General features: G+C 34.6%; 1 protein-coding gene across 1 annotated transcript; it reads right to left on the bottom strand.

The window, feature by feature from the left end:
- Positions 1-5768: 5768 nt before the first annotated feature.
- On the bottom strand, positions 5769-10258 carry LOC120119372. Its single transcript, XM_039139179.1, has 3 exons — positions 10025-10258; positions 7752-8870; positions 5769-7556 (listed from the first exon to the last, which is right to left on the bottom strand). The coding sequence occupies exons 2-3, from the start codon at positions 8791-8793 to the stop codon at positions 5935-5937; spliced, it is 2664 nt and encodes an 887-aa protein (XP_038995110.1). The 5' UTR covers positions 8794-8870; positions 10025-10258; the 3' UTR covers positions 5769-5934.
- Between the last annotated feature and the right edge of the window lie 1755 nt (positions 10259-12013).

Below are 12013 nucleotides of genomic sequence, written 5' to 3'. Positions count from 1 at the left end.
GTATACATGGGCTAATACATAGACTTTAAAGAGAGTAAATAAATCAATTGATATGATACGATGTGTGTTCGGTTGTGCACTGATATATGTGTACCATGATATGTATAGAAATGTTTAGTATAGGTTTATACGATAAAAAGAATTAGTGACATGTGTACATGGGCTAATAAGAGATAACATTGAATACAATGTATGTGATATATATATGTGTTTTGTGATATGAATTATATGATATGATATATGTGTGTTAGTGATTATTATATATGTTATAAGATATATAATATGAACATAATGGATCATATAAACAAGAGAATAGAAATATGAATGGTAATAATATGATAATGATAGGAAAGAAGATAATTATATGCATGTGGGGATTTGATATATGAATGGATATATGTTTGGGTATGATGTGATAGCAATAATTGTTCATGCATGATTACAAGTTATAGTTTACATTATATGTTTATTGCCTCACTAAGTCGTAGACTTAGCGTGTGAATGTTTCACACGTAGGTTACAGAAACGAGAAGAAGAGTAAAGAGCAATGTGGAGCAATACATGTCAGTTCTCCTTACTGAAGGTCAGATCAGAAGAGAGGTGAATAATACGTATTTTAATATATAAAGTCCTAGTTGGCATGTACTCAAAAGAATATAGTGTATAAGCTCTGAATAGTTCTGTAAACGTTTTGAATAAGTTATATGTTATAAAAGTTTTAAATTACTCATTATTTTATACAAGTAAATGTTTTAAAAAGTCAATGTGACACCTCAGACTCGGATTCGGGTCGGTTCGGGTTGAGGGTGTTACACGACCCGTTGACTGACCCGACCCATTGACTAAACCAACTCGTTGACTAACCCGACCCATTGATCGATCCGACCCATTGACCATGACAGTTGATCGTTGACTTTGACTGTTAACTGTTGAATTTGACCAAAAACCCATATCTTTATATTTTTTGACGCCCTGAGTTTGTTTTTGTAGTTCGTTATGCCAAATTTTTACCCGAAAGCCATGTTTTGCATCGTTTATCACTTTAAGTCATTATTATGTTAAGTAAATTGTAAGATTTTGGACACACTTTTTGATGTTATTTTTTTAAGGTGATCATGCTTATTCACATCGTTCTTTGATAGATCCTGATCATCCTCGCTCAACTTAGTTCAATTCTTCTCGCTTGTCTCAAGATACACGTAAGTATTATTTAGTGACTTTATAGTCCATTTCTGTTTCGGATTATGGTTTTCGTTATTCATAGAGTGGTGTTGTTTTAGGTTCTTATTCCACAGAACCTTGTTTTACAAGCCGTGAAAAACGTAAGGCTTAGCTGATACTGATTATCTTTTATATGTGTTATCTCTGTACCTATTCAATATTTTCGATGAATTATGTTATTATGTCTTCATACTTATGCCACTAGCATGTGTATTTAGTGAATGCATGTACTATAATACAATTATTAGTGTGGCACTGAGCTCGTAAGCTCATCTTTCGAAATGTGTTTCTGTGCACAAGTTCTTAGAAGACCATCTGTGGAGCGCTATGATCATCAGATTTTCCAGGTCAGACGAGGCTTCAGAGTATGTCTTGATTTGTATTAGAGGGCATGCACTATTATAGACCCCTTTTTGTATTTAGCCATAACTTTGTTTTTGTATTAAACTCAGTATTGATATTATTTTGGATATTTGATAGCTCCCCTGTATTTGTAAACTCAGATTTATTTCGTTTTTATTTTATATCACTATGGATGACTTTTTATATAATTGTTTACAATTTTTTTAAAAGAAATTTTTTGGATTAGTCGCTTTGGTGGTCCTTGTGATATAGTAATTTATCAATCTTCGGGTCATGCTGAACTAGAGTGTTACACAATCACTTTGTAACTCAAACCCTTATTAGCATATGTTATTTCATTTACTTAGGCCCATTAGGGAAATTTAGTAATTTCATCCCTTCTAAGGGTATTTTAGTAATTTTTCGCACTCAAGCTAAATACTCGATCTCAACCACTATTAAACTCATCACTCTAAAGTCTACTTGATATCTCGAAGTCCACTAAACAATCGCACCGATGGTATTAGTACCTTTACATGAGTATTGATACCTACCTTAGGATATCGATACTCTCCCTGAGTATCAGTACAAAAAATAGCCTCAAAGGTCCCCCAAAATAACATTAGTATCGATACCATACATGTAGTATCGATACTCTTTTAGGTAGTATCAATACTCCTTTGAGTATTTGTACCAAATTGAGCTTCGAAGTTATCCAAAAATCACCCTTTATAACTTTCAAAGGAGTAGAACTGATACTACCTTATGCAGTATCGATACTACCTTTATATAATAGTCTAATTTTTTCCTCTGTTCATCTAGTATCGATACTACAATCCAAAAAAATTTGTTTCATACGAGAAACACCCCCAAACTCATCTTTATTTTAAGGTTTATATTGATTATTAAAGGTTATGAAAGTTTTTAGATGTCATTATATACCATTTTCACACCATTCTAACATCAAAAACGTCCACCACAATCATCAAGCACTTAGACCTCCTCATGCTTCATCACCCCATACAAGCAAGCAAAACTCATGTAAATGGCGTACAAGTAGTATGAAAGAGTTAGAATGCATTATTTCAGCTCTTAGTAACTCAAAAATCTCTCTAGCTTATCCAAGAATCAATCTTTCCTTAACCTTGATCATGGAGGGTTCTTGCACCATTCTTCCATCAATCACATGACAACAAGATAACTCTAACATGTAAATGATGAAGGCAAGTTGTTAAACAACAACTATATTATAAGAAAATCATATAGAAATCATAGGAGGAAACCTTTGGAGCTCAAACCCTTTCAAATCTCTAAATGAGCTCATGACCACATTGAAGATGGTGAACTCATCTTGAAGCTTAAAATCAAGGGTCATAAATCTTACCTTAGATTTTAGGATGAGGTGCTGATGAAGAAGTTTCCATATAATTTTTCTAGTTGGAGAAGAAAGAAAGAGAAGAAAATATGAGGAGATGAAGGAATAAATTTTGGAGATGAAAAGATAGCAAATGTGGTATGTCCAAAGGTCTTCAAAAGTCACGTTAAAATCAGCTAATATCTTGTTCATGGTAACTATATTTTTTCAAATACACTCTAGGTCTCTCTCTCATATCATCTCAAGTTTAAAAATTCATTTTTAACTTCAATAAGATTAATTTCTCACTCAATTGGACTCAGATTCGAACCAATGGACCTCTATGCTATTATAAATCTATTAAATAAATTATCAGATCGGTACTTAAATGTTGACTCATACAGTCAGGTCGTTACATAATCTTTATCCAGTAGAGTTACCACAAAACCAACTTAATTTTTAATTAGAATTTGAATTAATATCTGACATGCCCAATAAATCTATTTTTTCTATTAATTAATTAATTTTAATGAAAATTTTAAAAATTCACGAATAAGAGAAACGAAAACCATGAAAATTAAAATATTTTCTTCAAAAATTCAAGAGTTAAAAATATTATTAAGGTGATTATAAATATAGATATTTTTTTATTTATTATCTTATTTTAAAATTTGAATTTATCGTAATATTTATTTTATTCTCATTTGTAACTGGGTTTACATTTTTCATTGTATTTTGGAAGTAAAGATAATATTTTTTACGTTGGTTGACGCCGAAATGTGGGGCATATTCGAAGGTTTATCCTTAGCTTGGGATCTTGGTTTCCGTTGCAATATCGTCGAATCATGTAGTAAAGAAGTCATCACTCAAGACTCCCGGGGATTTTATCGGCCCGCCTGACTCAACATATAATTGCTCTCATCAAGAGAGAGTGGAAGATTCGGATGGTTCATGTCCCACGAGAAGGTAATGATGTGGCTGAGGCAATGACTAAACTAGCCTGAAATCTTCCTCTCGGATCTTACCGCTTCCACGACCCACTATCAGGAGTTTTTCCTACTTTCTTTGCTGATAGTTGTAATGTTTTGAATTCATGACCTTTTAGACTCGTTCTTTTTTCCTTACAATAAAAAATAATAATATTTTTGAACTATGAAGTAAAGATGAATTTTATCACTACATTCTTTTTAATTTTAGGATTAATAGAAAAATAAGTGATTTTGAATTTTGTTTCAAAAAAATGATTTGGTGTCTAAAGAATTTTTTTACTAAATATTAATGTCTAACGTTTCTCATTTACACTTTTAGGTCTCTATCCTTAATTTTTTATTTTTTAATAAAAAATTTAATTTATTTACAAAAGAACCCCAAAATTTTAATGAAATTATAAAAAACTCTAAAAAAATTAAAATCTCTCATTTCAACTCTATTACCAACCATCGCCAACCATCTCCGACCACCATCGTCATCGTCGAACGGTCATCCACCCGTCGCCGGCCACCCATTGATCAGTCTTCGCCCTTATCGTCACCAAAATCCCCTAAATCTCTAAAATCTCCAATATCTAAATCCCTGAAACTTTAAAATCTTAATCTCCACGATGGAAAGCCGGAGGAGCACCGATGGAGCAGCGGCGAGGATGGGTTTTGAGTGGAATTGCACGTTGGTTCGAATGATGGTGATGGTGTGGCTTATGGACGTCGGGATCGGCCGAAATCGATAAAAAACAGTGTTGGTGGCTTAAAATCCAACGAACATTTGAATGCTTCTCCACGACAAACACTGACAGCTTATAATGAAAGGTCAACTGGGGGTTTGATCGGGGGTCGACGCCAGTACTAATGAGGTTGACGGTGACGGTCACGGCTGGTAGGCCAATGACCATGGAAGGGGAAAAGGGGAGAGGGGGGCTGCTGCACGCGGGGTTGGTTTTTTTAAATAAAAATATTTTTATTTTTTAAAATTTTAAAATAAATTCTCAAAATTATCAGGACTTGACATGTGTCAATTAACAACCAAATTTAACGGTATACACCTAAAAATTTAACGAAAAAAACGTTAGACACTTATTTTTAGCAAAAATTACTTTAGACACAAACGCTTTTCGAGGCGAAGTTCAATCATTTATTTTTCTATTAAGCCTTAATTTAATATTGAATGTCTTTAAATTTAAATTTTATGAACTTTGTAATATCATTTAACGAAAAAATATTTTTTATATTAATTATTTACATGTAATCTATTGGCTGATTAATCCAGATTGAATTTTGTATTGGTTCATTATAAGGGCGACCCTCTCAATCCAGTTTATTTCATTCTAATTGTTAGGATTTGAACCTCTAATCTTACTTAAAAAATCTAATATTTTATCTCACACAATCAACTAATTGTTGATAATAAAATAATACTTTAGTATATTGTTAAACCCCCCTTTCTTAATTTTCAAGTTTTCTTTTTATATTTTCAAAAATAGTTTTTCTTTTATTATTTTCAAAATAAAGTTTTTCTTCTACTAAATAAAGATTAATGTTATATTTTACTTTTTCTTTATTTATACATTAACTTATTCCCATGATCTCAACTATCAAAATAAAAAAATGTAAGAAGCTTTAGTTTCTAATTTTTATTTTCGTATCATTAAAACTAATACTTAGGGGCAAATTTTAATCTAAAAAATCAAAATTAGAGTAAAAAAAACATAAAATTCAAAGTTTAGTTCCAAAATTCGTAAAAGTTCACCCAAATTCTCAAAGTATAATGAGAAACTATCAACCAAAATATAAACAGCTTATATTTCACACACACAAAAAAAAGTGATTCGATGAGATATAGAACATATCTGCAATAACCAGAGAGCATTGCATTGATTGCACAAAATAAAAAAGGGGGTTTATGCCTCACATCAAAAACATGATGCAAAGCATTTCAGTTGCAGCTAAGTAATTGAGACTTTAACCCACGGTTCTGTTCCTAGACATCTAAGAAGACAGTAATGGAGTTCTACTCTTTGCCATTTCCTATTTTAATTGAAAAGAAAAGTAATGTGCCGGCAATGCAGCCGGATCAAGTTCCCAGCAACCTCTTAGCCTGCCATTCCTCTCTTTGGTTAACTGGAAAAATGGTATCTGATGAGAGAACCTTAGCTGATCCATCCGAGAGATTTCTACTGTAACATTAGATCCTCCTTGTACTTGAGCCTTGAAAACAGAATTGAAGCCGTCAACTCGTTCTAAGTTTAAAACCTCTATGCACCTATCGGTTTCCTCCATAACCAGCACTATGTCATATCGCCAGTTCTCCAAGTCAGAACATTTAATTTCACGAGTCCAGTTACAATATAATGCCCAGATCTCGCCTTTTCTAGGCGAGACGACATATTCATTCTTACTGACGGTAAACTCTGCCTTTAGCTTATGAGAAAATGAGACGGTGGAGGAGTAGGTTTGGGAACGCTTTCTAATCCTAAATCTTCCGCAACAAGTGGGCATGTTTTTATCATACCACTCGGTTCTGGTTTCAGATGGGCAAGGAAGAAGCCATCTCACTTGTATTTTGAAAACTGGGTCGGACTCGATTTTCATGATCTTAGCATAGTATTTTGGCAAGCCATCATCACTGTACAATGCCCAGACCTGACCAACAAGAAACTTATCCTGGGATTTGTCAGCATCAAAATTGTAAAATTCAGATTCTGGAATCGCAAAAGTTTTTGAGGTCGAATCTTGAGAGGGAGGTTTATCAGATCCCACAATAGGCTTCAGTAGTTCAGAAGCACTTGAATAAGAACTATTAAGATGTCTGCTATCACCATTCGCCTTCAAGTCCTTTGCAATGACAATACCTTTGGGCAAAGAAGCTGTATCGAGTTCAAAGGAACCTTTTGGCAACCCTTGTCTCTCATCACCAGTCAGCACAAAGGATGGAACCTTGTGGGAAAACATGAACAGTTCATTGGGGGGAATAAGAAATGTAGCAACTCCATTCTTACTCATTGGACAGAATACACTAACAAAGCCTTTCACCTTAGTCAAGTAAGCAACCTGTATACCTGCACTTTCAGCAGCATCGGATAAAATCTCAACAAATTCATATTCAAATTTCTGGTCAGTGCAAGCACCGGACTTCCAATCAATACTCCAGTTCTTGAAAAGGGCCCAAGTTTCTCCTTTTCTTGGAAAAATCTTGTAGGTGTCCCTACAAGTTCCTTTTTCACAATATAGTAAATGGGAAAACATAAGACGGTTGTCAGTGTTTTCAGAGGCCCCAAGTTTGAATTTACCACAAGAAACCGGTAAACCTTCGTTAACCCATCCTATTTCATTTGCATCATCTGGATCTGGTTCTAGCCAGGTTATCCTCAGTTTGAACCCAGAAGAGAAGATTTTTCTGATCAGAGCATAGAATCTAGGCATGGCATCCAATGTATCATACAAAGCCCAAATCTGACCGACTGAAAAACAGCTTTCTTTCTTCGCATTGTCAAAGTCATAAAACTCTGGGTCAGGGTATGCAAAGAGCAGGGGCTCTTTTGTTTCTTTGAAGCTCGAATCTGACACAGAATCATCAACAATGGGGTTTAAGTTTTCCTTAAGGCCATCAGCATAAACTTTCTCAGGTTTCTTAAGAACATCCCCTTCAGCTGTTTCCTTCACAAAGCTTGCCCCAAAACTTTTACCTTCTCTATGGTTCATTGCTTTCTTATCTTCTTTCACTTTACCAGCTCGACTTCCGTGTTTAGATTTCTCTTCATTTGGCATTTCTTCAATATCATCATTTGCACAGGGTGATCCACTTATTTTAGCCTTTTTCGGAAGACTAACCATGTCCTCCTCATCATTTAAATTGTCCTTATACGAAACATGTTGCTTTTGCCTACCAGATCTCCACACATTCTGCTCAACTTGAGAATTGAACTTCTTTCTACCCATAAGATCACCATTGCCTTCAATAACAATATCCTCATCACACTCATTACTGCTTTTATCAGATTCTACAGTTTGCTTCCTTCCTATTTTATCATTCACCTTTCTCGTCCCAGCCTCAGAAGCACGGGCTGCATTTGGAGTAAAGGCTGTAAACACATGCTCGGTAGTAAAACTCCTTTGCGACCCTTGATCAACTTTGCAAGCACCCTGATTCTGAGCAACTCCTTGTTGGGGAAAGATTGGCCGACACATGTTACTTCCCAGTGGAACAACACCTGAATCATAGGCAACGAAGGCCTTCTTGCAATTTTGGCAGTTAATAGATCTATTAAGTATTTCTGTATACTGGTACTTAACCATACAGTATGGACACTTGGTCCAGAATGTGGACCGGCCATTGGAGAAACCCATTTGAGTTGGTGGTTGCGGTTTCTGTTGAGAATTCAAGCCAGGAAAGTTGGCACAGAAGTTATTCTGAGCAGCCACATGTGGATACCAACTTGGGTTCAGCGGAGGCCGACAAGCTGCGGCTGGAGATGGTCTGTTAACAGTAACTTTGCGTTTCATGTCATGTGTAGAACTTTTACCTTGATCCAAAAGAGCTCTTTGTGCATCCCCAATCAATTTAAAAGCAGCTTCCGCGCCAGGAAACTTATTCTTATCTGGGTGAAGTTGGAGTGCAAATTTTCTATACTGCTTCTTGATTGTAGCTTCATCAGCCGTTGGCTCAACCTTAAGTATGGCATACCAATCCATCCCATCACCAAACAATCGTTTCTCAGCAGCACAATGCACATCACACACCACTATCATCTGAGATATATTCTCCAGTTCCTGACAAAGTTGCTGGGCCTTGGATGCAACCCTAAGAGCCCCTGAAAAATCCTTGTTTTGCATCTTCTGCTCTGCAATATCTCTGGCCCTGATGGCCTCTTCCTTGTTGCAGTCCATCACCGGTAAAATCTACTTTTCCTCCAGGATCTGTTAACTATCGGATGAGAAACTCAGCTCACACCTCCTCATGAATCCTGTAATAGTTTTATCAAATTAGACCTTTCAAAAGTAACATAAAATAAATTCAACTGAACCAAAACAAATAAAGGAATAAAGAAATCAAAATCTGAAATTTCATTTCCAATAACAATTTTATATGATAAGTGGATATTCATGCATGAAGACATATTTTTCAAGTTTTTACACAAAAAAGGATTAACTTCAAAGATGGAAAGGAGGAAAAAACAAGGTATTGCAGCGTTTTTCTGGCACGAAATTAACATGATAATCACATGAAGAAACAAATCAGGATTGAACTCTTTCAATCAGAGGGTTCAAAGAAACATAAAATATGAAAAACGAAAATGAAATCTTCAAAGTTCAGAAATAACCAAAACCAACCAACCAAATTAAATATCATGCCAATAATATACCAACTGCAAATCCAGGAAAAGCTTTCCAATATTCAGTTACAACTAAACACAGAAGCCTAAAATGAGATCACAATACACATAGACCTGTCAATAGAGCGGGCCTGATTAATGTGGATCGATCTAATTTGGATTTTAAAACTTTAGGGTCATTTTCAGTCTGTTTGGTTTCAGGTTTGAGGATCACTTCCTTCATTTCGGAAAAATTCAGGTTTGAATTATTTCAAGTGAATTCTGTATCTGTTTGAGATTGGATTGATCGTATCAAGCATTCGCATTCTGGACAGATACATCTAAGAATAATTCCGTGAAGACCAGAGAATTACAACCCTATGCATAACAATACTAGTTACAATGTTCAAATTTCTCACATTTTCAATTAACGGTGCTAATCATATTATTAGCCCATACACCAAAATAACAACAAAACTAATGAATCCTCTTTCTAACATTAAATACAGTATAATAACCCTAAAACTTAAGAACCAAAACCCTAGTTATAAACAATTTCAAGCCCGCTAAACAACCAAACATAGTTGAAGACGCAAAACCCAAACTGAACCTTCTAAACCCAAAAAAGGGAAAAAATACAAACAAAAATGAATCAATCGCATAAGAACCATTCACAAACATAATTGGCGAAACATAAACAGAAATTTCAAAGAAGCAAAACCCCGAATAATGCTTGTTGGATTAAGTTCAAAATTATCTTTAACCAAAAAAAAAACAAAACTGAAATATAGATAAAGGGAAATGACCTGCAGTTTCAATTCCATCAAAATCCCGAAGAAAAGAAGTGAGGTGGGGGGTTTTGAGGGTTTGAGAAAGGGAAGAAAACTAAAAGGGAAGACGTGGAGACAAAATTGGGGAAGAAAATTAGCAACATCTGTCAGTACGGACTCTCTATTTCCCACTGTTTTTGTGGCAGATGCAGGACAAGATTGTGATTTTGCTCAGGCAATTAAGAGGATTTTGCTGTACCAATTATTCGGCTGTTTGGTTGGACTTATCCTGTATTTCTAATTTTCGATATAGGATTAGGGGGTGTCAATTTAACGGGTTTCACTAGATTTGATTTGATTCGATTAAGTTAATATTTAATTTGAAAATTTGAATATAAATCAAGTAATTTTTACAGATATGATTGAAATAATTCAAATTGAATCAATTTTTGAGGTTTGATGAATGACGGCAGAATGATTATTTGACAGTGACGACGTTAACGTTGATGATCAACTATATATGATAATAGTGATTTAGAGATTTAAGGATTTTAGACTATTTTTTATATTTTTAAAAAAATGAGATTTTTTTAAAAAGATAATAATTTTAAACTTTTTAAAAAGATTAATTTTTTTAAAATAATATAAATGTGACCTGTGTTAAATAATATTTTTTAACAATGGTTACTAGATAGACGTTTAAAAGTATAACAGTAAAAACATTTGATATATTCACTCCAAATGAAAAATTCTTTAGACATCTATAGTAACTTAAAAGAACATTTTAAACACTTATTTTTGCATCAAGCAGCCTTTTATTTCAAGTTTGAATTATTTAAAATTTAAATAAACCTGAAGTTGAAATGAATTAGTTCAAAATAACCTTTTAATAATTAAATTCGATTTTTAAGTCGAATTTTGGTGTCAACTTATCTAGTTGTCGTCGTCAACTCAAATCCTTGAGCTTTGATGAAATATACGTGTCATCCCCAAATGTTAAAAAACTCTCGATGGATTATTTGGCAACGAGCACCTAACAAAAGGAGAGATAAACAGGGACAGCAAATAGTTACTCAATAATAACTCTTCAGCTTTTTCTATTAAATTCGTTCAACCATCGGAGATGACAGTTTGAGTAAACAGTTTTCTAATGTTCAAAAGTATACGTATTTACAGCTAATGATAAAGATTAAGATAAAACATATACAAATTTTTGATATAATGATTCAGCTTTGGCAAACCCTAATGGTATCAAAAGATAACCATGAAGCCAACCCTTAATCTTTGTTAATATATGCATTAGTTTCATCCGTTCTAGGTGATGGAATCTCTGTTCCCATATCGGTGACGACCTTGGGCTGCTCTTTTGGCCCTCCTTGATTGAAGATGAAGATCCCATTCCCATGTATGCACAGAAGCTTCTAGTGATGCTAATTGAGTTTGGTTATATTAAAATCTCTGATATTTTAGATCTCAAAATGGTCTCGAAATGTTTCGAATTTTTGCTTGGCAATCTGACAAATGCAAAATGTAAACAGTGTGAAACTATGTCTAGCTTTGGCTTCTGCTCCAGAAATGGACACTAAGTTACTTTCGCAGCTAAAAGTGGTTCGCAAGATTGGAAATCTTTTGGAGTTTGTATATGCAAAGGATATGGAAGATTTTATAGAACCGATACTTGGCTTGTGTAGGGCTTTTCTTCTACGCTCTGTAGGCGGTAGAAAAGGCCGTTCCGTTTATACAGAAGAACCCACACTTATAGGCGATGTTACTGCTGAACCAAGTGCTCAAATTGATCTGCAGCACTGCATACGAGATATAATGGATTTTGGGAGCAATGTTAGAGTCTTGCTGGAGTTAAGTGCATCTCATGAAGCAAGCATTGTAGATATAGCCTCTGAATGTACCATATTTTTGCTCAAGGCAGCTCCAAGGTAAGCCACCACAGCATTCCTAACTAAGCTTCCAAAAGCAGATTCGATACTCGAGTCCTGGTGCAAGGACATCTCTAACTTGATCTTGCAG

The sequence above is a fragment of the Hibiscus syriacus genome, unplaced genomic scaffold, assembly GCF_006381635.1.
Source record: "Hibiscus syriacus cultivar Baekdansim isolate YM2019G1 unplaced genomic scaffold, ASM638163v2 tig00110332_pilon, whole genome shotgun sequence".
Taxonomy (NCBI): domain Eukaryota; kingdom Viridiplantae; phylum Streptophyta; class Magnoliopsida; order Malvales; family Malvaceae; genus Hibiscus; species Hibiscus syriacus.
This window is presented reverse-complemented; position numbering and strand designations above follow the sequence as displayed.

Coding starts and splice junctions, on each gene's coding strand:
- LOC120119372 (XM_039139179.1), bottom strand. CDS start 8,793: ATGGACTGCAACAAGGAAGAGGCCATCAGGGCCAGAGATATTGCAGAG. Junction 7,557..7,751: donor GTATAAGGACAATTTAAATG/ATGAGGAGGACA, acceptor TGAAGGAAACAG/CTGAAGGGGATGTTCTTAAG.